General features: G+C 41.9%; 2 protein-coding genes across 4 annotated transcripts in view; one reads left to right on the forward strand and one right to left on the reverse strand.

Moving 5' to 3' along the window:
• OTOG (otogelin) overlaps positions 1 to 14,154 on the reverse strand; it is a 169,837-nt gene extending 155,683 nt beyond the window's left edge. The window contains exons 1-4 of the mRNA XM_048854861.2: positions 13,822 to 14,154; positions 13,511 to 13,571; positions 12,875 to 12,929; positions 7,533 to 7,623 (exon numbers count right to left, since the gene is read on the reverse strand). Of these exons, the coding sequence (XP_048710818.2) occupies positions 7,533 to 7,623; positions 12,875 to 12,929; positions 13,511 to 13,571; positions 13,822 to 13,888 (274 nt within the window). The 5' untranslated portion in view covers positions 13,889 to 14,154. The remainder of the gene's footprint in view (positions 1 to 7,532; positions 7,624 to 12,874; positions 12,930 to 13,510; positions 13,572 to 13,821) is intronic.
• Positions 14,155 to 25,203: 11,049 nt separating this feature from the next.
• The window catches only part of USH1C (USH1 protein network component harmonin), a 99,844-nt gene continuing 98,408 nt past the window's right edge, over positions 25,204 to 26,639 (forward strand). The window contains exon 1 of one of the 3 annotated variants that reach the window (XM_075129352.1): positions 25,204 to 25,417. In XM_075129352.1, coding sequence (XP_074985453.1) covers positions 25,382 to 25,417 — 36 coding nt within the window. In that variant the 5' untranslated portion in view covers positions 25,204 to 25,381. The remainder of the gene's footprint in view (positions 25,418 to 26,639) is intronic. The other 2 variants (XM_075129351.1, XM_075129350.1) reach the window with 2 other exon arrangements.

The following is a 26,639-nucleotide window of genomic DNA, read 5'->3' on the forward strand; positions in this document are numbered from 1 at the left end:
AAATTTGGAACTGCTCAGAACTTGCTTAGTTGTGTAGGGTAATTTTGGAGATTTTGGCTTTGGGGTAGGATTGAATTGGTAGTTTGGCCACCTGGGGGAAGCTTGGGAGGAAGTGAGAGCCCCACAGAAGAATAGGAGGACAAGCTAGAACTCTGTTAGAGCTAGAATTCCAGGAAGTCAGCAGACCCAGGAAAGGAACATTGACTTATTATTGACGCTCAGGGGACTCTGCTCAGCCCTGTCCTAAGGCTATCTGACTTACACACACACATTCTAACACTTCAAAGCAGAAGTGGAAAAGAAGAAGAAAACATTTCAGAAATGGCTAGGGAAAGGCTGGAAAGAAAAACGTCTCTAACGATAGAGGTGAAGGAAGGGGTCTCTGAGCACAGTGACATCCCTGTAACTAGGTCTAGGGTCACTCATGAACAGCCTAAGGCAGGGGTCTCAAACATACAGCCCGCAGGCGGCCCACAGAGTTATTTCCTGCAGCCCACCATAGCTCCACTCACTCCCCACCCTGCCGCCTCCAACCCCCGAGCGCGCCGCGTCCCCACTCCTCCGCCTACCTCCCAGCACTTCCTGCCACCAAACAGCTGTTTGGCAGTGCTTAGAACTTTCCAGGAGGGAGGGGGGAGGAGCAGGGACATGGTGCACTCAGGGGAAGAGGTGGGACTGGGACAGGAATTTGGGGAAGGGGTTGGAATAGGGGCAGGGAGGGGGCAGAGTTAGGGTGGAGACTTTGGGGAAGAGGTTGGAATGGGGGCAGGGAAGGGGTGGGAAAAGGCAGGGCAGGGGTAGGGCCACATGGAAGGGGTGGAGTGGGGGCAGGGCCAGGGGGGGTGGCTTTTGTATCTTTGTATGAAAATGTGTCAGTGATGCAGCCCTTGGGCCAATGTACTAGTCCTCAGTGGCCCTCGTGGTGATTTGAGTTTGAGATCCCTGGTCTAAGGGGATGTTGAGCATTTTCATTTCTTGAGCCGGTTGACCACCTTGCAAACAGGGTTCAGGTCTGTGGTATTTGGGTCTCTCTACATTACGCTCCTTTAGCTGGCAGTGGGAGTGACAACTCTGTGATCAGGATGTATGTCCTAACACTCTCTCTTCCAGGACAGCTTGGGCCTTTTGGTACCTTCAACAGGTTGACTCCCTGTAACTAGTTTCGGTCTCTGCCCTTTTGGCATTATACCCTATTGACACTCTAGTTAGTGTGACAACCCTATGGGACATACTGAGGTTTCTGGTGCATTATAGAGGGGGACTTTCCTATAAGCAGGGGTTTGTTCTCTGCCCTTCTGCCACTGTACCCTTCCCTGCAATTAGGATTTGAGACGCTGTCCTTTATTTAGTCTCTTGGTTTGATGCTTCTTTGGCCAGCTGCTCAGAATGAGCCCCCCAGTAAGCAGAGTATAGTGCCCGAGGAGAGCTTTTGAGCACGTCCCCAAGAAACTGTGCACAGAGTCCTGTCCTACAGCACTCTTTTTCTAACTTGTCTGGAATTCTACAGTCAAGCCTCCTGGTTTGTGTCTCACTTTGCTGTTGGAGAGAAGATTCTGCAACAGTCACTTGTCAGTTCAAAAAGAGAGGCTCTTCTGACACTTCCGGAAAAAAATCAATCAGTGCAGTCTTCCTTTTCTCGTGGACTTTGGAATATATTGCAATTAATTTCACACTCCCTTTACTCTTCTAGTCCCCCCCCCCTTTATTTTTTAAGGTTTGTGAACTGCACTGTGTTAATGGGAAATCTAGAGACTTTGACTTGAAGTTGAATTTACTTCAGAACATTCCTGTGTTATTTTCCTTTCTTGGTGTTGTGCTAATTTCTCCAGCTAATTCATTTCTTCCTTTAAAGTACTTTCTAACTGTATTCAATCAATATTTATCATTCCCCTTGTACACTTTAGTCTTACTTCTTTGATAATACCTTAACTTCTGCATCGATCCCTGACTTTATTGTGTCATTTTATTACATTTTGGAATTACTTAGTATGAAAAGAAACCATTTTTCCCCCTGAAATAAATTATAGTATCTTTTTAATCATTGAACTGAAACTCTGTTTATGCTGCCTAAAATCATGTAACATGCTTCTAATTTTTCTGTTGAAATCCATTTGAATTTTGTTAAAACTCTGAACTCTGTATTGAATGCTTTTTCTAGCCTCATGACGCTGATGACAGGAATGAAGCACCCAGTGGAAAAAAGAAAGGAAGGACAGAGAAGGAAAGGCGACTGGCGAGAAGGCGAGGAGAAATACTTGATAAAAGCACAGTATCTATTGTGACAAAGTTCCTCCTCTACTTTGGTGGGTCTTGCACTTATTGGGGGATTTGCTCGCCTTGGAGCTTCACGGCAGCCCTTAGTTTGGCTGTTTTCGTGAACCCACAGTCCAGGTCAACTCCTCCTGGGTTTGACCAGGAATTGGGAGGTTTGGAGGGAACCCGGGCCCACCCTCTACTCCGGGTTCCAGCCCAGGGCCCTGTGAAATGCAGCTGTCTAGAGTGCCTCCTGAAATAGCTGTGCAACAGCTACAACTCCCTGGGCTACTTCCTCATGGCCTCCTCCCAACTTTTTCTTTAATCTCAGCATAGGACCTTCCTCCTGATGTCTGATAATGCTTGTACTCCTCAGTCCTCCAACAGTATGTGTTCTCACTCTCAGCTCATAGTGCCTCTTGCTCCCAGCTCCTTACACGCGCACCACAAACTGAAGTGAGCTCCTTTTTAAACCCAGGTGCCCTGATTAGCCTGCCTTAATTGATTCTAGCAGCTTCTTGATTGGCTGCAGGTGTTCTAATCAGCCTGTCTTAATTGTCTCCAGAAGGTTCCTGATTCTTCTAGAACCTTCTCTGTTACCTTACCCAAGGAAAAGGGACCTACTTAACCTGGGGCTAATATATCTGCCTTCTAATACTCTCCTATAGCCATCTGGCCCAACCCTGTCACACTATGAATCCATTTAATATTTCCAAAGTAAAATTTTACAATAGTCTCACCTATGAACAAAAATTGAACTAACAATGCATTAATAGGTTTTCTAAAGCAAAAGTAAGTAGGACTTATGTGACTTGTAAAAAAAAAAAAAACACAAAAAAAACTTTTTGTATTCTCTTCAGGTCATTATCATATCCAGCCCTGTGGCAGCTGAGTGCCTTGGAAGGATAAATGAAACAAAACAGATGACTAACATCTGTCACCTATCAAATGCCAACTCATGTTTATCACAACACTTTGATGACTAAATAAGTTTCCTGAAATGTGAGAACATGCCAACACTGCATCTTATCTAATAAGCATGGATAGTCCCCCAAGAAAACTTTTTAGTAATGAGCCTATAAAGCATGCTTTGTGTGTTGTGCATTCATGGTGGTAGAAAAATAGGACATATTTTTGGTTTAAATTATGAAACACTCTTTACTATTCTTTCATAGTCATTTTGATGTTATTGTTTGAAGATTTGGGCTTTATTAAGGTTAGCAAATAGTCATTTTGACATTATTTAAGTCTCCGTTGGTTATAGCAAGTTTTTCTGAGCCGTAGAATCATTTAGAAAGGCCACTTGGAAAAGTAAATTGAAAAACCAATTGCTAGTAGGCACCCTATTAACCCATCTCTTTTCTCTCAATCCATAAGAACCCCCACTTTTGATACCAAAACAGTGCCATAGCGATAATGTCATGTAGAACTGAACTATGTTTTCTACCTATTTTGAGATGCTGGCCACTCAGAAATTGATCAACAAAACTGGAGAATTTGCATCAACTATTTATTGAATCTTGATAAGTAACAAAATAGTTCAAACAAATGTTTTTGCCTAGGTGACTGTTTTTTATCTAAAACACTAAATCACTTCTTTAAAAAATGTGTTCCTTCATACATAAAGCATTAATCACTCAATTATATAGTATACATCTGTTTTTCAGTAACAGTTTCCTCACATGGTACTGAGGAATAATTGTGAATCTATAATGCAAAGACCTTAAACACACAATAATGCTGTATAATCATAGCTCATTATTCTTGATTTCCTGCTGGGAGTGCACAAATGGATATTTGAAAGTTATGAGATTTTAATTTTCAGCTCAATAGGGAAGCAGAACCTTTTTGGTTACCTTAGCTCTTACTATCCTGCAAACTTCCAAACTCTGGGATGAAGAGGACAATGCAGAATTAAGAAATTCCCAGCAACACTTCATGAGTTTAGCATTTCTGCAGACCACAGAGATCCCTTAATCCTCTAGCTTTTTAAAACGTTGCAATTGTATAAAGCTGTTCACACAATGAGGTGTTGAACAATGGATAATATTAAAAGAGCCCTTATTTTAGTACTGGTAGTTAATTCTATTCTGTCCTGAGAAGATCCCCACTTCTGATGCTTTTGTGAAAGGAGTTAATTAAATTCATTGTCACTACTTGATAAAACTTTATTCTATGTTAAATTCATAGATTTAACTTTATTATTTGTCATAATCTTGCTTTATTTTACTTTCTATAATTCTTTAATGTAGTTTAACGTGTAGGACTTCAGAATTAGTCTCAATTTTCTTTGGTTAAACAAGGAATCCAATAAATGTGCAAAGAATCTGGGTATGATTAGCCTTATTTTTTACCTTTGTTTTATGGTCTTTGAATGTAACTGCCCTGTAATGGTGCAAGTTTTCATTTTTCTCTTGTTCTCTGGAATCGTGCATTTTGGCAGGTTACAGAATGACCTCCAAATGAGGATGAAGAACTCACTGCCACTCAGGTGCATACAGTTTTTCTTCTTTGGTTTCTAAGATGCACAAGAGTGGAACTTTATTTGATCCCCTGCCCCACACCTCTCACCTACTGCCCACAAGTCTCCAGTCAGCTGTAGACTTCTCCACTCCTGTGGATCTCTTGAGTTGTGCAGGAGCAGAGGCCAGTTCCTAAGCATGCTATATTGCAAGGCCTCTATCACTTCTATGGCAAAGTTGGCCTAAAACATGCAGGTCCCCCAGATTCTGCAGCATTTTATAGTTCAGGAAAGTTCAAGTAAATTAAAATATGAAAAATACAATAATCCCATGTTTATTTAAAAAAAAATAATTTTATGTTAGTGCTAAATACTCAGTGTGTCAGGTTTTTGTACTGAAAATAAAAAACTGCATTGGGTGGGAGAGAGCTGGAGGTTTAGATAGCTGGGAAGGGGGCATGAAGATATAAAATTACTCTTTGTTAAGTATTGCAAACAGTGCTAATGCTTTGAGCAAAGTTTCTGGTGAATAATTAATTTACAATGAGTTTATCTTTTGTGGCAAGGATTCATTTCTATTGTACCAGATTCATTTTCTTCCATAGAAAAAGTCAGGGTGAGCTAGGGTGGCATTTCTGATGTATTACCTTTCCCTTATTATTCAAAAAAGCCAATTTGGAAAGCAAAAAGTGATATTTTTCACCTACTGTATGAAAAGTGTTTATACATGGTCTAAGGAAAGACAGAAGCTGAAGAAAGTTATGGTTCTATAGATAGGATGAGGGGAAATTTTAACATTCCAACACAATAACTGCTATAATATGAAAAACAGAATATCTATTGTAAGACTAGTATACAAAATGGCTTTAAGATGAAGGGGAAATGGGTTTCAAATATGCTGTTTTGCCACCGCAGCTGAATCAGTTTGAACTTCAAAGTTTGTTGGCACTCAGCAGGTCTACTCTCTGCATTCCACCTTTACCGCCTGGAGCTGTGTTGGGTAATGGCATGTCCTAGGTACCCCAGTGACTGACACGCAGCCGAGGATGGATTGATGGGTCAATTTAATGACTGGTCTTGTCTTCCATAAGAAAACAGGTGTTAACTTGTTAGCTAATAAGTAAATTTAAAAAGTAAAATTCTAGTGAAGACGAGGCAGATTGTAGTTTTAACACAAGTTAGCAGGTCAAGGTAAAGACTAAGGGGAAGCTCAGAGTTTACTTTGACCTGCTAACTTGTGTTAAAACTACAGCCTGCCCGGTCTTCACTGGGGCCTCACCTTGACAACCACATTCACTCAAGTGAATGACAGTGGAGTTGGTCTATCTGGAGTATGAGCAGTAACACTGCAAAGCTATACTTGAATTAGTGAGTCTACAGGGGATATATCTCATGGGATTTTACTTTGTATTAGTTAAGAACACATCTTTTTCCTAGTGAAGATGCAGCTTTTGTGTTTTAACTGCACAAGTGTTTCCAAAGTATAAAAGAGGATGATTACCACTACCCTAAGGTCTGTCACAGCCAAAAATCTCCCTCCTCCCTGGTTTTGTTTAAATTTCCCTCATCACTTCTCGATGAGTCATTGATCATTCAAGTAAATATATCTCACCCACATTCTGGGCTTTGGAATAGAAAAAAGTATCATAGAATACCAGGGTTGGAAGGGACCTCAGGAGGTCATCTAGTCCAACCCCCTGCTCAAAGCAGGACCAATCCCCCCAATTTTTGCCCCAGATCCCAAATGGCCCCCTCAAGGATTGAACTCACAACCCTGGGTTTAGCAGGCCAATGCTCAAACCACTGAGCTATCCCTCCCCCCACAAGTACCTGTCACATTGACACCACAATCACTCCCCTGTATTTGGATTATGTTTTTAGTTTTCTCCCCTAATTTATGATCCCTGAGTCTGTCTGATTTTTGTAGCCATGTTCTGGAGTAGCCTTAGTCTGTCATTCTCTACAAAGCTACTTGGTCCAGTGTTCTTCTGAATATAGAGAGTAATATTCAGTGTACAGCTGCTACACCACCAAGCCTCCAGGCAGCTCTGATACTGTTTTATTACATTTCCAGACAGGGAAGTATTTGGGATAGCTGATATCTTCCATTCCCAATCCTTTCAATACCAACACCAAGAACCTTATAAGAAGAAACATTAGGGTTTACTTGACCATCTTAATATTTAGTGTACTGTTCCCTGATGCCTTATTATATAGTTTAACTTATTATGTTTAACTTTTAAAAACAGGGTTCTTTAAATACAAATCATTTTTGATTTCTAGCCTGTTTCTCAAGAGTTGTGACTATCCAATACAGCACGAAGGCCTGTATCCCTTATTATTAGTCTTGGCAGAACTCAATATTTTTAAAGTTTCAATAAATATTTAAATTTTCACAGTGGTGGGAAATGATGGGGGATCAGATATTATCTAATTACCTTAGATGTTAAGATTCAAAAATTTAAAGTTTTATAACGGTTAACATACAATCTGTCAAAATGTCAAAATTTTAGTCTTAAATCAAACTAAATTTCTCAAGCAGCATTTTCCTTACTTTGCCAACCTGTACATTTTGATTATCGATGGAAATATTTTGTCAGTTTGGGTGTAGATAGTGAAATTGATGTTTATTGACATTTACTAATAACAGTTACATTGCACCTGGAGATTCATCAGGTCAGGCCCCATTATGGTAAGTGCTGTAAAAACATTTTTTTCCACATGTTGTTCTAATTCCCCATGTAAGACTTAATACTTATATCAAACTATTTCATGAGCTGTCTATTACTCTTCGTATTCAAAAAGAAAAGTAGCTTACTGGATCCTTCACATTTCATACTACGAAAACTTCTTTCCCAGGATGAGGATGTTGTAGTAGATGAAAAGATATAAACTGAAGTTCCAGGCTCCTTTACAAAAACAAGAAAAAAAACACTCATTTAAACAATTATATTGTTGTTTGTTCAAGCTATTTTTCACCTCTTAAAATCAAATAGTAAATTCTCACCTTTTTACTAGGATTCATACCTAGATAATGATTCTGAGCAGTCAAATAGATTAGGGCCATATTATACCATCAACTTTTTAGCAGGGTTAAGGGACTTTAAATAGATTGGAATAAAGGATTCTTATAAAAGACCTCAGACACATTATGTTCCAGTTATTATACAGAGGTTTAAAAAAAACCATAGTAACAACTTCCAAAATACCAATATGAGCTACACAAAAACTGTATCCACACACTCCTCTTTCCCCCACCTCCCAACAATTACAGCCTCTGCACCTTAATGCTTTTATTTAACAAAGGCACTGAGTGCAAACAATTTCCTGTTTTGGAAATTCTTATCACCAAATGAAATAGTCCAAGAAATGAAAACCTAGGAATTTACTACTGCAAACTTGTTTACCATTGCATGTGTGCTGTACTCCTAAATAAAATAACCCTTATTAACAGGACACAGTTAGGCAAGGTCTTTTCTTAAAGTAAACATATATTCCATTTTTAAGGTCATGGCCTGATCTAAAGTCCATTGAAGATAATGGGAGCCTTTCAACCAACTTCAGTAAACTTTTGGTTAGGCCCTAAAAGCTTCCCATCATCTGTGTCTCAATCCCTCTCTCCAACTCCGTAAATTTCCATAATGTATTGCTCAAAACTATGGTCAGGTTCTCTTCTTATGTTCCCTTTTTCATGAATACTTCTGCTGTCATCTCCACTAGGCAGCTAAGCTTTCTAATTTGTCTTGTTTTTCCCCCCCCCCATTCCATGTTTGCAAAGTTACTATGAGTTACATACCTCTAGATCCTGTTTCCTTTCCCAATAAATTACCCTTTTGGGGGTTGGGGGCACGAAGGGCTCTCATTGTTTCTAGTCCATTTCACGTGTTCTTCTTTGTTGGAATTCCCATTGCGCCACAATTCTCTTATTTTACCCTTTCAATTCCTTTTTCTCTTTTGCATTCTTTCAATATTAATCTCTTCAGTTTCTTTCTTTCCCCAGATTGCATTCTGTCCTCCCATCAAGTAACTTAACTATTCACAATGCAAACAACTCCCTGCTCCGAACTTCACTTACTTCCATAGTGGGCATCTGTATCACATATCTTTGAATTTGAAATGGAGTTGGTCTAATCTAACAATAGAAGCTCATGCCAGCACTTTAAAAACAGTTTAGGAGTACAGTCTAACCTTTCAGCCCTGGCCATCATTAATCTAACAGCCTCCAGAAAATTTAAAGAGACAACATTGTTTAGGACCATATAATCAAAGGGGCTTAAACCCATAGTCCTATATTATGCATTTAATTATTTTGATAACTTCTTGAAAGTGCAAAGCCTTGGAGATGTACAGGCAAATATAATTTGCATATGTTGTGATTTGGTATTTGCCCAATTTATAGGAAAAATGTAGCTTGCATGTACGACTAATATTTTTGTAGATACAGATATGAAAAAACTGCAGATACAATTGTATCCATTTGCTTTTGAAGATGTGGCTTCTAGTATCTAGATTCTGATGTAATATATGGTTAACAAGGGACTGTCTACATGAAATGGGATAGTCAGATAACATAGTAACAGATGCGGTATCAGTGCTTGTAATGCAATAAAACCAAAACACCTATTTTCAGAACCGTTAAAGACTATTTTCTGTCCAATTTTGTATAGGAAACAAGTTGCAAAATGACCATCCATTCTTTTTCTATTTTCTATTGCAACCCTTTATAAATAGGGAATATTTTTATATCAGCTCTTGTAAAAAGTGTGCTTTAATGCACCCATGGCCATTAAGTTTTGTTCAAAATGTATTGATATACAAAAGGCATCAGACACTACATTTCAAGGCTGGTGTGAACAAAGGTGTTCACAGAATAGAAAATTTTCCAAAGTGCCAAGTCACTTCTGCCTTAATTGCAAACAGCTAAGAGCAATACAGAAGGAAGGACAGTATCATCATAAAACTATGATTGAGGCTCTAAAACGTCCTTCAGATCTGTTAGGAGTTCCATCAACCCTCCTACTCAAAGTATCAAATTGCAGCCATCAACCCAATTTTAGTCTTGTGCTTAAGAAAACAGAAGAGCAGAACTTGAGACAAATAAGAATTGAAGTGATTTTTATTTCACACAGTGCCAGTTACATTGTAGTGTATAGAATGTGCTCATCTGAAGTATTAAAATCTAGTTAATCATTCATTTGACATAAAGATACCTGGTATGTCATCTTAACAATTCCCAGTTAAGATGTGTTGCCAAATTTGGAAAAATTATATTATTCATGAATGTAATGAAAGAGTGACTGGGCAACACAATGGCATTGAATATTGATGAATGAAAAGTAATGCACATGGGAAAACATAATCCCAACTAAATATACAAAATTATGGGGTCTAAATTAGCTATTACTGCTCAAGAAAGAGAGCTTAGCATCATCATGGACAGTTCTCTGAAAATATCTGCTCAATGTGCAGCAGCAGTCAAAAAAGCTAACAGTGTTAGGAACCATTAGGAAAGAGATAGATAATAAAATAGAAAATATCAGAATGCCACTATATAAATCCATGGAATGGCCAAACCTTGAATATTGCATGCAGTTCTGGCCATCACTATCTCAAAAAGGAAAGGAGTACTTGTGGCACCTTAGAGACAAGTACTCCTTTTCTTTTTGCGAATACAGACTAACACGGCTGTTACTCTGAAACATCTCAAAAAGGGTACATCAGGATTGGAAATAGAGAAGGGCAACAAAAATGATTATGGTTATGGAACAGCATCCATCTGAGAAGAGATTAAAAAGACTGGGAGTGTTCAATTTAGAAAAGAGATGATTAAAATAGGAGATGAGAGAGATCTATAAAATCATGAATGTTGTGGAGAAAGTGAATAAGGAAGAGTTATTTATCTCTTCACATAACACAAGTACCAGTGAAATTAACAGGCAGCAGATTTAAAACAAATATAAACCAGTAATTCTTCACACAAGGCAGAGTCAACCTGTGGCACTTGTTGCAGGGGATATGTGAAGGCCAAAAGTACAGCTGGTTTTTAAAAAAGAATGAGATATGTTCATGGAGGATAGGTCCACCAATGGCTACGTGCCAAGATGGTCAGGTGTGCCCCCATGCTTTGGGTGTCCCTAAACCTCTGACCGCTGGAAGCTGGGATTTGATGACAGGGGATGGATCACTTGATTAATTGCCCTGTTCCGTTCATTCCCTCTGAAGCATCTGGCAACAGCCACTGTTGGAAGACAGGATACTGGGCTAGATGGACCACTGGTCTGACCCAGAATCGCCATTCTTAATTTCCTAAATATAATTAAACCATAACAAATACGTCCACAATGACCTTAAAATGTGGTTAACTTTATTATTTACAATATTTCATGCTCAAGGGTTTTAACATTCAAATCCTTTTTACCATTTTGTAACACGCTTTTAGAAGACTCAGAAGGAGGTAGGATAACTACTGTTCGTATCACAAATTAATCAGTGTTCCCATCTCAATAATTAAATGCTGACCATAGCTAACTTTTTTAAATCTACCAGATATACACAGTATTTCCCACAAAAGATTGTGCTAAGTGATTTAGGATCAGTAGTCTAACACAGAAGGAACAAAGAACCAGTTACTGTTCCCTGAATACCTTTTTAAAGAAAGCAAGGAAGCCTTTGACTTTATCTGTGGTTGACTTAATTACCTGTTTGTGGCTGTGTAGCATACTTCTCTCTCCACTGAACTTTTCCAGAAACAAACAGTGGAGAGAAAGAATCAGATTCCCTTCTGGGAACTTGATTAAAGGGTGCAAAATGGGATTTTCCCACACCCCCAATCAAAGATGGAAAAGCATGCAAAGTAATAAGGGAAATTGCACGTCAGCAGCAAGCTGAATAAGATAGTATTCTGTTGCTAAAGTAAAATATGTACAAAAAAATCAGCACTGATTTATTAAAATCTAATGTTGCTAGCTCATGACTTTTATTTAATATTGCAATTAGCTAACTGTTTTGCTTTAGTAACAAAGGGCCCAGATTCACTCACTGTGGGACATTGCTCAGTTCCTACTGAATTGACGACACTCTGCACCCTGTAAGATTATGTTCTAAAGGAGCCTATTTTCCCCAGAAATTCTAAATACATCCAATCACTGTTAATAAGAGGTTTTCAACCTATAGTTTATCTGTTTCCCTTGATTCAACTATTGACATTCTGCTGCTAAGGAAATAGGGAGACTTTTAATCCTGCTAGACAGGTTTGAAGTACAAAAAAAGGAGGAGTTTATAGACTCCAAATTTGAACTAAATTAAATTTACTTTAGTTTAATTATATTGTGTGTTTGAAATCTGTTTGTCAGTCTTCTTAAAGAATCATCAGATCCAACAAAATGTTTCAAGTGCACTGATTGATAGTACCTCTCAGTGAACAAAGTATTACACAGTACTCAAATTAAATATAATTTTTCCAAGGCTGGCATCATTTGCGGAAAGCAATAACAACACTCTTCCCTATGCACTGCTCATTAATCCTTGAAGTACTGCCCTGTATGAAATCTTGCTAAAGACCATCATTTAAATATGCTTAGTGGAAGAAATATAAAATGTGATCTTCTTAGCACGCTTGAAAATCGATTTTAAAAAAATTGATTCAATAATCTGCAACTCCCATTAATTTGCACCTTCTAAAATCTTAGTTTAATTTCCCATGATTCCAGATTAGAGAAACAACCAGAAACAGTACTCTTAAATACCATTTTAAGGATGTCTAACATTTAAGTAGATTAGTCGATGTAACTGTTCTCTTCCTGATAGGGTTCATTCACAGTTCTGCCCACCCTCAACTAACCTTTCCATAAATCATAAAGGCAAAAGACCACCCCCGTAAAAAATTTAAAAAAAAAACCAAACAAAAAACCAGGGCTAAAGACAATCCGAGCTCACTGCAGGCCTGTGAGAGCACAGCTTGTCTGACCCAGCTGACAAGGAAAGGGAGTTTGTCTCCCAGGCCGGGAGAACATGATGGAATATAAGCGCAGCTCACGCTCTCAGCGGGCGGACTCCCTCCCCTTACACATGAATAGCTAACGCGTGGCCCGAGCTGCAGCTGTGCACTAGCTCGGCCTGCATGGAAGGGCTCCCCCAGCTGAGGGGCTGCGCCTCGCCTACCTGCCTTGCCGGCGCAGCGGGATCTCCTTTCCGCGGCGCTGCACGGCTGCCGTTCCTGGGGAAGAGAAGAACAAGGCTGGGTCTGTTCGGCGGAGGTAATCCGCACCTTTCCTACTCGGGCGTAACCCTCACACAGCGACTTTGCGCTTCAGCCCTACACGGCTGCGGCCGTTCTCAGGCTCCAAAGGCGACCCCGGGGGGCTACACCAGAGTCCTTGCCACAGCTCCCCGGGGGCTTCTCTAGCCTCTGAGGCCACAGGCCCGGCCCGCCTAAGCCACTGAGCCCACCCTGACGGCTGCTCAGCGCGCCCCCAATTATGACCAGCTGCACAGCGCACAGGGCAGAGCACCGAGAGTCCGGGCTGTTCCCTGCACAGGGGGCTCCTGTGACCCCCCCCGGACCTGCCATGCAAGACGAGGGAAGAATCCCATCTGCTCTTCAAATCAGGCTCCTGGTGTCCCTGGAGGGGCAGCAGAGAGGGAGGCAACGGGGGTCCCCAAGAAGCCCCCGGGTAGCTGAAGCAGCTCTAGTGGGCGCAGAAAAAAATCCACCCAAGCTTGGCGCCAATAGCCCCATAGCAGCCCCCGCCCGCCCCTTCGGAGATGATAACGAGCCAATACGCTGAAGCCTCTTACCTGGGGAGCAGAGGGTTCCCGCTTGGCGCGGGCTGCGCCCCGGCGCTCCATGCAGACCGGGCTGTAAGACAGTAGCCAGGGTTAGCTATAGGGCTGCTTCCCCCGGAGCTCTCGCGGGGCCACTTTTCTCCCCGGCTCCCCCACAGCTCTAGCCCCATCCCCTGTCCACCGGCTGCGCGTACCCTGCGGCTCCTCTCCCCCGCCGGAGAAAGGCAGCGGGCAGCGCGCTAACCCAAGGGGTCGGGGGACGAAGCCACCCCCCCCCCCCGCGCTCCCAGCAGAGCGCCCCCCTTTCCTGAGGCGCCGCTCACCTTGGGAGATCCAGACGCAGGAGAGCCCAACATAGAGAAGCCACTTGGGCTGGAAGTGGGGCTCCATCCGGTCGGACTGAGCGGGAGGCTGAACTCCCCCGGAGAAAGAGGCAGGCGCGCTCCGGCGGAAAGCGAGGTGGAGCCGCTCCGCCTGCTCCCCTACCTGCACGCCGGGCACATCACGGCGCGGCTGAGCGCGCCGCTCTGCAGGGCGGCGGGAAGAGCGGGGCGGACAAGCCCTCGCTTGCTCTTCCTACGTCTGGCTGTTCTCCCCGGTCCCTTCCTCCAACTCAGACCTCTCCGCAGCCCCCCACGCCCGGGGCCCTGCGACTCCTCCTCTAATTACCATCATTCGGCCGCTATCAAAGGCCCCCAATTGGTCCCACCCCCTCCTTCTCTTCGGTGACTCCCTCACGATCACTTGAGACCTCAAGGGCGGTTCTAGTCTGAACAGTGACCCGGTAACATGGGATTCTATCCTCATCCAGTGTCAGTGACTCCAGACTGCCTTGGCCTTGTTTACCAGTAAAACTACCTGATTTTTTTTTTCTAACCACCCAGCCAGACGAACACACCTGGGGAGCTAAAATTATTGTTTTTTTCTGGCCTGTGCATGATCAGTAATAAAGAGTCTGCCCCTGTAATTTGAGTCTGGAGGAGCTCGTTCTCACATAACCCTATTGCTCTACAGTCCTAACAGGACTAAAACATTTATTTTTGGTACCAAGGTCAGCAGATAAGATTCTAAACAATCATAGAAAAGTAGGAGTAACTGGAAGGGAGTTAAAAAGGTCATCTAGTCCAGCCCCCAAAATAGTGGTGTTGGGGTTACATTGTAATATTCAGTACTGTACACATGGGGGTGTTTAGAGCTGTGTAGGGGCATCTTCTTCATTATTTAAATCAAATAGACATAAAACAGTTGAGTAAGATGTTCTTTTATATATCACTGGGACCATAACTGCACTGTATGAAAAGATTCAGAGAAGGGCAACAAAGATGATCAAGGGGATGGGATGGCTTCCATATGAGGGGAGACTAAAAAGATTAGCAAAAAGAAAAGGAGGACTTGTGGCACCTTAGAGACTAACGAATTTATTTGAGCATAAGCTTTTGTGAGCTACAGCTCGCTTCATCGGATGCATTCAGTGGAAAATACAGTGGGGAGATTTATATACACAGAGAACATGAAACAATGGGTGTTACCATACACACTGTAACCAGAGTGATCAGGTAAAGTGAGATATTAAAGGTCCCCCACCCCCACCCCCGTTCTCCTGCTGGTAATAGCTCACCTTACCTGATCACTCTCGTTACAGTGTGTATGGTAACACCCATTGTTTCATGTTCTCTGTGTATATAAATCTCCCCACTGTATTTTCCACTGAATGCATCCGATGAAGTGAGCTGTAGCTCACGAAAGCTTATGCTCAAATAAATTCGTTAGTCTCTAAGGTGCCACAAGTCCTCCTTTTCTTTTTGCAGATACAGACTAACACGGCTGCTACTCTGAAACCTAAAAAGATTAGGGCTGTCATTTTAGGAAAGGGACAACTAGGGGGGATATGGTAAGAGGTCTGTTAAAACAGGAATGATATGGGAAAAGCGAATACAGCAGTGTTAGATGAAATTGATAGCCAGCAGGTATAACAAGAACAAGAGGAAGTACTGTGTCACACAGCTCAAATTACCCTGTGGAACTCATTGGCATGGGATGTTGTGATGGCCAAACATGTAACTGGGTTCAGAAAAAGAAATAAAGTTCTTGGAGGATAGATCTAATAATGGCTATTAGCCACAATTGTCAGGAACGCAACCCCATTTTCAGGGCAACCTTAAACCTCTGACTTCCGGAAGCCAGGAAGGAAAGACAGGGGTGTATCACTCCAACTTCCCTGTTGCATACACTCCCTCTGCAGCTCTGGTACTGCACACTGTCCGGAGCCAGGATACTTGGCTAGATGGAACATTGGTCTGACCTAGTACGGCAGTTCTTACGTTCTGAGATATTTTTCCATCTTCTATATATGTTATTTTAAGACACTATGGGATGCTTTGGTTCTAGGAGTACAGAGGGAGAGTTCACTAAATCTTTTCAGAAACTTCCTTTGTATAAACAATATCAGAGAGGGAGGAGAGTCTAGTGGTCAAACAGGACTAGAAGTCCAGTGGTATAGTTTCTCTTCTCCATTCTGCTACGGACTTACTGTGTGACCCTCAGCACATCATTTAGGATCTGATTTTGCACCTGGATCCATGCAGATGTCAGGGCTTGGACAGTAGGAGTTCATTGCGAGAATTTGGGCTTTTAGGGCTCATTCCTGCTCCTATTGAAATCAATTATAATTTTGCCATTGGCTTCAATGGGAACAGGAGTAGGTCCTTAGTTACATCTCCCAGAGGAATGCGGAATTTAAATTAACGAATACCTGTAAAGCACATCAAGATCCTCTGATCTGGTACTAGAGATACAAGCTACTAGAGAAGTGGCAAGTACTATTAAAGACAAATATATGGAAATATTAGAAGTTTCCTTGTTTTTATTTTAAACATGATAAAAACTAAAATTCCTTATGTGCATGTGTTCAAGGGTTTTTACATACCTTCAAAATTAGTAAAACTTTAACTTGGCCATAGATATCCTACAGCAGGAGTAAAACCAACTAAACAACCCCAACAACCCACTCCAATGTACAATACATGTTAATAAATGTATACTCTGCATGTAACCATGAGCAGTGAGGGCCCAAGCCTACAGCTGCACTGAATGCAGAATTCTGGGATGAGAATCTTAGTGACAAATTGCAGGAGCTAGTTAAAGGCCCTAATTAAACAAAAGCCTTGCACTGTGCCCTGAAGATCACCTGATACTAAAAAAGGGCAAAACAGCATAAATTAAAAAGGAGACAAAAGCTTTGAGTCTTACTTGGAAGGATGCCACAATTGTATTCTGGCAAGCAGTGGGAAATGCATTCCAGAATAATTGAGAATGGTGACTGAATGGAGATGTCTCTGCTGCCTATCCTTTCTAGATTACACCAAGGGCTGGTCAGCAGTTCTATTCCTATTGATAGCAGATGCCATATGTAAGGGCAAGTACTGTACAAATAGAAGAACACGTAGAGAAGTCTTTCTGCAAGAGAGTCCAAGCTTTCCTTCATTTCACAGTAAGGGCCTATTGTGCAGTCCTAACCCAAGCAGAACTCCCATTGAAGGCAATAGCCCTACCAGGACTACAAGATCAAATGTTGTCAGAGAGGAGATGGAAAAGTTACATGAAAAATTTTAACAATAAAATCCATCAAAAACTAATACCTATTTCAGAAGAGCTGGATTCAGGCAAAAGCAAATCACATTGGTAGCATGCACCATATATACATGGCTAAGTAGTTAGATAAATCCACTATGAATAAAGAGTTGTATTCAGGAAGCTTTCTATAAAGCTCACACTTAAGAGAGCTGATAACATATCAGTACATTATTCAAGTACAAATATACCAGTTTCTCAGAAATATTAAAAAAAAAAAAAAGTAAAGAGAGAAAGATACAACAAGCATCCAGTTACTAAATGGCTACTTAAAGGTGGAGCTGTTTAGCTCTGCCAAATTTAAAAGGCCAGTCTCAGGAAGGCATAATGGGAGGGGGAAAAGTTCCTGTAAGAGGGAAACCACATACTAAAGAGAGAGAATAAACAGTGGGAATAAATGAAGATATGGTGGGTTTTGTGTTTTACTCACCAACCTGCAATTCCTCCTACCTAGATATGTTGTAAATTCAGGAAAATGGTTTCTGCTGATGAATTTTCTTTCAGGTTATTCACATTCATTTGTTTCATGCTGAGACATTCCTAATATTTCAGAAATACTTAGCAGTATCATAATTCTGAAATAAGAATGCAACCCTCTGTACCCTATAAGCGCATACCCACACAAAAAATTCACAGAAGCTAGAGCTTGTCATGGCTAAACTCAAGCACCAGACCCAGATGCTGAGAATTTAGAAGGATCTGCCACTATCACCTTCAAGCAATTATCACCAGCTTCCAGCAAGTATTCCTCAGGGCTTAGTAGAAGGATTACTTATGCTAGCATCAGCATAAAAGTTTCCCAGCTGCAAATTTATCATTGAACATCAAAGTGAGAGAGGGAGAAAGGTGTGGAGAGAACAGAGTAGGTCAGAGTAAGCTGATATAGGTAGGGCTAGGCTGATATTCGTGACTTCCACAGTCTCTGGTAACCCTATTCCTTTCTCATTGTAAACTCACACTCCTGAGCTCCATCCCTCTCATTGCCTCTGTGTGGAAATACTTTTCACACCCACCTTCCCCTCTCTCCTACCTCTTTCTTACTTCTCACTCATCTCTTCTATCTTTCCCTCTTTTCTCTATCATTCCTCTTTTTGATCCCTTCTCTCTCTGTCTCCCTCCCTTCTTCTTTATTCTATCCCTCTTCCATCTGCTGTCCCCTCACTCCCCTTTATTCTTCAGGTTTGCATATCTTATAACAGAGTCTTTAGAGGCTGCCAGTGCCAGGTGAGAACTGTCTCAAATGAAAAGAGTCCTTTTCTGACTGCTTTAGGAAGTCTGTTAACAGTAAGTCATTAAAAAGATTTTTTTTCTGCCTTTGTAATTTGTCTCTGTGGATTGTGTTTCTTGCCGCAACAATTGTTTCATTTCTACTGAAATGATGGAAAAGAGATGGAGTTCTTGATGAAAATATCAATCTGTAAACATTGGGGAGACTGAAAGTGAGAAAGACAGACAGGAAAAGGTTTCTCCTCTTTAATTTCTCCACAATTATTTCTGAATAATCCCAAACAGGTATGTTAGGCTGTACACTGCCTTCAGTCCAAGGTAGGACCCATATTCACCATCTCCTCTCACTGGCCCACAGGGTATACTGCCTTTGATTCCACTGACATCAATGGAAATTATGAAAACTGATCAAAAGCAGCAGGATCCAGGTGACACAGGCAAAATAGATAATGCAATCCATTTTTGGGACCAACTATAAAAGTATGCAGGGTTGTTGTTTTTCACTGAAACCTTTCTACTGGTTGTAAGTAATAAGGATTGCATTGTCTATCTTTTCCACTTCCTTAAGGATCAAAAAACAACGTCTGGAACCAACAGCAAGCCCATTTTGATGTCTGTGTGTGCTATATTTGTTAAGACAGAATTTCTTCCCCAAAGCTAACAAGGAAAAAAGAGTTGCATCAAATTTTAATATGGTTTATATTTGAAATAATGTAACCTTCAGAACTAGCTTACAGATCTCAAGCATGCTGTTTCAGAAGGTGGGATGGGTTTGTGGACTTGTATACATATATATTTGTGCTTATACACACAGTAACGTGACATCTGTCATACCAGAACAGACCAATAGTACATCAAGTCCATTGTCCTGTCTCCAGTGAGTTCTTTACCAGATGCTCCAGAGGAGGTATAAAATCTCCATAATACATCTAACACTGCATTACCCCTGCTCTTTCTGACTTCACTTGACCAATTTATCACCTGAAGCATGAAAAAAGTAGTTATTTTATCTTTCAATCTTATATGTCTAATCCTCTTACAAAAAGATTTCCCTCCATAATATCTTGCAGCTGTGAGTTCTGCAGATAAGTTATACATTATGTATAACTGGCCTTCTTGCTACCTTTCATGTTATTTTATCTATGTAGGAGACAAGGGAAAGATAAGATCATGCATCTTGTGGTTGGGAAAAGTAGCCTTAAAGTGCCCCTTGGTGCTGGGGTTGCTATAGGGAGAAGACAAGAGGTTTGTATGATGGAGGTACCTCTGCTCTAACAATGATTTCTGAAATGGTGCTGAATACATTTTTGCCCTGGTCTACACTTAAAATTAAAACATCTTCAGCTGCTCCCCTTGCTGACATGCAGTGTCAGCACTGGATAATTTTTTGTAGCATTGACAAGGCTTTGAGGGCATTAGCACAGTTTAATAACATACAGAAGGAAGTAGGTTTGGCTAGCATTGATCTACCAATAGGCAATTTGGCATTATCAGCTGGAAGGACTTAGGGCAATTTCTAAAGGAGTTGAATAAATGCATTCCCCATAGAATGAATTTGACTGATTCTTGTTCCTTCCAGCTTGTGTATGGTGGTATTTGCTTTATCATATCTATATTTTTATGCAAAATGCCATTCTGTCTACAGGAGGAAGCAAGTAGGCTATAAGTTTTGTTCTCTTTGCATTTCTATGTGTCAATCAGGAGTAGCTCTGTTAAAGTTATTGGAGTTACCCTGCTGTAGTACCAGTGCAAGTGACAGGAGAATAAACCCTAAATCCAGGCTTCTCAAACTTCATTGCACCATGACTCCCTTCTGACAACAAAAATTTCTACATGACCCCAAGAGTGGGGACTGAAGCCTGAGCCTACTTGAGCCCTGCTGCTCCAGGCAGTGGGGCTAAAGCCTAAGCCCAAGGGCTTCATCTCTGGGCCGTGGGGGGGCCTGTAACCTGAGCCCTGCTGCCCAGGGCTGAAGCTGAAGCCTGAGCCCTGGGCAGTGGGACTCCAGCTTAGGCTTCAGCTTCAGCCCCAGGCAGTGGGGCTCAGGCTCCGGTTCTGGGCCCAGCCAGTCTAACACCAGCTCTGGCAATCCCCTTAAAACGGGGTTGCAACCCACACTTTGAGAACTGCTGCCTTAAATGATACTAGCAAGGTAAATTCCCAAGATGAGATCAGCCTAGGAGGACTGAAGCAGATTTGGGTTAGGACACGCTGGCCTGATTCTGATCCCAATTAGGTAATGGAGCTATGCTGATTGGGGAGGCAGGGGAGAGACTGGGGCAGGCAAGATTGAAATCAGGCCTTGTGGTTTCAGATATACAGTGTTTAAAAATAATTTACTATCATAATTACTTTACTTTTCATTGACTATAACTTTGTGGAAGGTGTCACATTTGAATGAGATGGAATTGAAATATATTGCATACCTATTTCTGCATTCTGCAGTGAAAATGTCTCGCTTGAAAGTCTGTGTACCGAAATGCCATATTAATCACTTCTCTGCTTAGAAGCTACTTGCCAGTGTGTTGCAATGCATACTATCAGTTTACTTGGGACTAGCTTTTCAAAAGTATTTAGGCACCCGAAGATACAGAAAAGGAGTACTTGTGGCACCTTAGAGACTAACCAATTTATTTGAGCATGAGCTTTCGTGAGCCACAGCTCACTTCATCACATCTGATGAAGTGAGCTGTGGCTCACGAAAGCTCATGCTCAAATAAATTGGTTAGTCTCTAAGGTGCCACAAGTACTCCTTTTCTTTTTGCGAATACAGACTAACACGGCTGTTCCTCTGAAACCGAAGATACAGAGTGGCACCTAGTGGGATGTATAAAGGTGCCTAAGCTGGTTAAGCATCTAATTCCCACTAAAATCATTTATCTGGCACAATCCCATGTTAATACCCTGGTCCTGCATGCATGAGTAGTCTCATTGAAGGCATTCAGCCTACCCATGTGCCTAAAGATAAGTATGAGAGAGACAAGATGGGTGAGTTAATATCTTTTTTGAACCAACTTCTGTTAGTGGAAGGCAAAGATTTTGAGCTACATAGAGTCTTTCTTCATGTCTGGAGAAGGAAGCAGAATGCCTGAGCTAAATACAAGTTGCGACAGATTAAGGAGAAGGGACAAGACATATTGGAGGCAGTCGCTTGAAATGAATTGGGATCCCTGTATAGCTTGAAAACTTGTACCTTCCACCTGGTTCCGCCAGAGAAGTTGGTCCAATAAAGGATCTTACTCACCTCTCTCATCTCTCTTACTTCCTAGGCTTAACGAAGATACAACCTGCAATAAAGTTAAGGGTGTGCTTGTTTGTTTGTTTGTTTGACCCCACGTTTTGGCAGGGAGTGTTCTTTAGTGCTTACAGATCCTTCAGCTCTTGTGCTTCCCAAGCCTGACCCTGTCTCCTCCATCCTGGCCCTGTCCCAGTCCTCTTCCTTCTCCTCCCCATGCTCCAAATTCCTGTCTTAAACTCTCTCTTCAGGCTCCAGGACTGTCCCAATCTTCCTCTCATTTTGCCTGCCAGACTCCCTCTCCAGGATCCTCATCCAATCTCACTCTTACACCAAACTCTACACCCCAGTCTCCTAGGTTCCTTAACCCAGGCTCCCCTGCACCCCCACCTCCAACTTCTTGATTTATCTCAGTCCTCTCAGGCTTCCAGTCTTAGTCTCCCCTGTCAGCTCCTTGTCTGGTCTCAGTGGCTCCCAATCTGGTCTCTGTTTACCCCCACCCCGGCTCCCAGGCTCTTTGCCCAGCCAGTTCCAGTCTGTCTTCCACCCAGCCCCACCCTCTCATGAAATCCATGTCCCAGGCCTAGACTCTCCACTCCAAGCTCTTTGCCTCATCTATGCCCTCCGCTAGGCCCACTTCTTGTCCCTTCTGCATTCAATTCAGGCAGCTTTCTTCTCCACATAGGCTGGGTGCCAGCAGGGCACAAGGCAGCTGTGGTACTGGGCATAGGACTGAGAGCAGCCTATCAGTTCCCACTAGCTGAGAGAAGTAATTTCAGGGAAGTCCTTCTCAGCCACTACTGCTGTGAGATGGTGCATGCTCAGTGCAAGGAGAATCTTCACAGGATTTAGCCACCAAACTCCCAAAATCTCCAATGAGCATGTGAGAACTGAGGTTTTCAGAGGCTTATAATTTGCCCTAATTTGGGTGACTTTTCATGGGAACAGTACAAGGTGCAACTTTCTTGCTAAATGTAAAGTCCTTGCTCCAAAGCATGGAGGTCCTAGAGCATTTCAAACAGTTGTCAGGATTTTTTTAATTTGGACTAAATAGCGTTTTTTCCACTAATCTCATTTTTGGAAATAGCTGAATTGTTTTATCTGAAACTTAAAAAATCAGCTTGAGGCACTGAAAATTACAGCTTCAATTGTCCAAGTCTGGTAAAGTTATAAGCAACTGAAAACAGGGTCTTATAGTTGAAAGTGTAAGGCAGCTTTGACTATAAGCAGTGCCACCAGTTCCATCTATAATATAAACTGCATCAAATATTCTGTCAACTATTTGTGTGCATTTACTCTTCATTCAGCTGTGTGTTGGCTTTCATTAGGATCAGGCTCTTGACTATGTTTCAGGAAAATATTATGTGTCTCTACTAAAGATCTGTGGATATATTGAATGTGTCATTCTTGTCCTCTTAAATATTAGTAAGAGCCCTAGGTCCACATCTTCTGCAATGCCTGTGTTTTGCTGGTGTAGTGAGGCAGAAGAGAAGGAGCCAGTTACAGGTTTTACCCCAACCAGGTTTAAACTCAGACAACTTTTAACATCTCCAATAAATTATCTGCCAGCCACACACGCGCGCACACACACTCACTCTCTCTCTCTCTGGATGCAGAGGAGGTGGTGCAGGAGTCAACTCTGTGAGATGCGGTCAGTTTCCAACTCCATTTATCGTTCCAGAATAATGCAAAGAGAGTGTGGTGGCGACCAGAATTTTCAGCCTAGTCTTCTCTTGGTCTGCAATTTATTCCTGTTAGTACAGTATATGTTATAATTGAACAATTTATATGCATATAGCACATTTCATAATGTATAAGTATACAGTTTTTAACAAAATGTATTTTGGAGACCATCTAAGTTGAGTTTTTATTTATTTGCATTGCTGTTGTGCGGCAATCAGAATCCCACATCACCACCCCTGCTGTCTTCCTGTTGGCTAATCTATTTATAATAATGTAACTTCCCTGTAACATTGTTTATAGAAATGCATATTATTAGGTCATATTTATTAAGTAAATGAATGTGTATTGCTGAAAAAGCATAAAAACTGGGTTTTTTTAAAGTGGGGCCGGTTTGAAAGCAAAGCATGCAGAGGTAAGGCTGCTATCATATCTACCTCAATTCTTCCCATTGTGTTTAGGAATTGCATCTGGGGCCTGATCCAAAGCCTGCTGAAATCAATGGAAAACTTGCTATTGACATAAATGAGCCTCAAACTGGGCTCCTGACCAGGGGCCCAATCTTTCTTTTCTTTTTAGAAGCTCCTAGGCTCCAGTCCTATACACATTTAAGCATGTACGTAACTTTACTCACATGAGGAACCACTGTCTTCAGTGGGATTGCTCATCTGAATAAGGATTGCTCTCATAATTAAGATCAGGTCCATGTCAGCTGCAATAACTAAGTACTAAAGGAGGGACTGAAAGAATAGCAAACAAATATATCTAAATTCCCTTATTTTGGCAGACTTGTTTTTATAGTTTGTCATAACTTTGTATCTGATTTGTATTGATAGGATGCAAGAAAAGTCACTTAAATTACACCACGGTGTTTATGACTTGCTCTTTTCAGATGAAAAGTTGGTTTATGGCCCCAAATATTTTGCATTGATAAATAATATTACTGATGTCACCAATGCTTTAGAAACTGCCAAACAGATTGTACCAGGTGCTGAGCCTCTTCACTCTAGTGTGGTCAAAGAGCAGCATACCAAGAATGCCAGGATTTAAAACTCATATGGGAAATTGCCAAGGTTTTTGGTTCAATAAACTCTCACTGGATTCTTCATGCTCTCAGCCTTACCCAAGAGAATTATCACAGTGTTGCCAGCTCTAGTGATTTTTGTCATTAGTCTGGCAATGTTTGTTGGTTTTATTAAAGCCCCAGCCCCTGGAAAGATGGGCTCTCTCTCAACATCTCAACATCCATTTAAAAAAAATCTCAACATCGATTTAAAAAAATATATCTTTGTTCTTGTGGTAGTACTGACAACCCCAAGCATTCAGAAATCACGAATCAGTGCAGCCCTAAGAAACAAACAGAAACCTACACTGGGTTCTCTTTTATTTGCCACCTGGTGCTGGAGCGTTTGAGCTTCAACTACAAAGGTTAAAAACTTCTTGTTTTTTATGAAAGCTGAAATGTCTGGAGTATTCACCTAGGGCTTTAAGAAAAACACTAAATTGATCAAATCCATCAGATTTGGCAATGCTGTCATGGATGCAGAGAAATGCTTGAAGACCTGGCTGAGTATACCCTAAAGGTTCAATCCCCCCCCCCCACACCCAAAAAAAAAAACAACAACCCTTTCAAAACGTATTTTTTAAAAGAACACTCATGATTTGTAAGTCAATATCCCGGTTTGGGCAGCCCGATTCGTGTTTGTTTGTTTTTGTTTTTTTAAATGATTGTTGCTGGCCACAGGGAAAAGGAAAAGAGTTACAAAAATGGGTGAGAAGGAGAGCGGAGCTTCAGCAGCTCTCTGTTGGTCAAGGCTCTCTCTGCTCGTTCGCTCGGCTTCTTGCGGGCCACGGGTTACCTGCGGGAGAGGAGGGAGACGGGCTGGACGCGGAGGGGAGCCAGGAGGAACTGGCGGTGGAGAGGGGACTGAAAGTGGTGAGCGCCCTGCTGAGCTGCAGGTGCCCTGTTGCCGCGCCGCTCCCTCTAGCGCACGGCCCGGGCTCTGCACCGCTCGCCCGTCTGCCGGGGACCAGGCGGAGCCGCAGGAGCAGCTGCCCGCGAGCAGGAAACAAGCCCAAGGAAAGCCGCAGCCTCGGGGCCCCCCATTGTCATGGAGCGGAAGGTGGCCCGGGAGTTCAGGCACAAGGTAAGAGAGCAGCGCGCGCGGCAGCCCCGCTCTGCCCTTTGCAATCGGTAACTTTCTCACCACACTCGGTGGCTGCTGCTCGCTGGGAGAGGCGAGGGGACATTTTGCTGGGACTGTGGACTCTTGGTATCAATTAACCCGGATCCTGGGGAGGGGAGTGAACGTGAAGTGCTTGAAGCAGAACAAAGCATTTCTCCCAGAGCCCTGGGACTTCACTCCCGGGCAGCACTTCTAGTTCAAAGCACAGAAAGTCGCTGGCTTGATTGAAACGTGCCGGACAAGTTGGCTGGTTCCGTCTTCTATCTCTTGAATTTGACCTGGATTACAGGGCTCCCAAACCGGGGCGGTGTAAAACAGACACGGTTAATTTGATAAATGTCACAGAAAAACACACAACATACTCCCTCAAGAGAAGAGGAGACTTTTCAAGTTGATTTAAAAATCCTTCAGAAAAAATAAGTGTCCCTTGGAAGATATGAGACTTGGCAAGTTGGCAGGGCTGCCTTTATTAAACAAAAGTTGTTTTGTTTCTTTCATCTGAGTCAAATCAAATCAATACTAGCCAGTTCACAATGGGGAAAGTAAACCCAGGCCTGAAAGCCCAAAGCCAAATAATCAACATTTGCAGGAACCAGCATTGATGGCCAGTGATGTTGAGGAATTCTGTTTGGTCTTTACTTTTATGTGTCCAGTAGGCCATGCGCAATCATGTGCAAATATTCTTTATGTATCTAGCAGCCCAATTTGCATGACAATGATTACAAATGTCTAATAAAATGTCTGCCTTGTTAACCATCATTGTCTCTAACTCTGCATTGGGTTGGGCAACAGATCTGATAGGCCTGTGTCTCTGAGGCAATAATTATGGTCTTGGACTGTGGACCTATTCCCTTTCATGTTGGCAATAATTTATAAATCATCCTGGGTCCAGTTCTGCTAACAAATATTCATGCAAGTAATCTTTACTGTCAACATACTTCAGTGAAAGTAAATAGGATGAATGTGAGAGTAACGACTACCCACCTAAATAAAGAGTTTCAGGATGAGGCCTCTTGCTTAAACTGTTAAACCGCATGGTTTTAGTGATGCAGTAATATTAATTTTAATCTGTTTTGCACCCATAACTTCAAATATTTATTCTTTTGAGTTAGAACAGTAAAATATGCCCTTACACAGGTTCTGTGTTTCCTATCAATCAAATTACATTTGTATTTGATTTTGT

This window comes from Caretta caretta, chromosome 6 (assembly GCF_965140235.1).
Source record: "Caretta caretta isolate rCarCar2 chromosome 6, rCarCar1.hap1, whole genome shotgun sequence".
Taxonomy (NCBI): Eukaryota; Metazoa; Chordata; order Testudines; family Cheloniidae; genus Caretta; species Caretta caretta.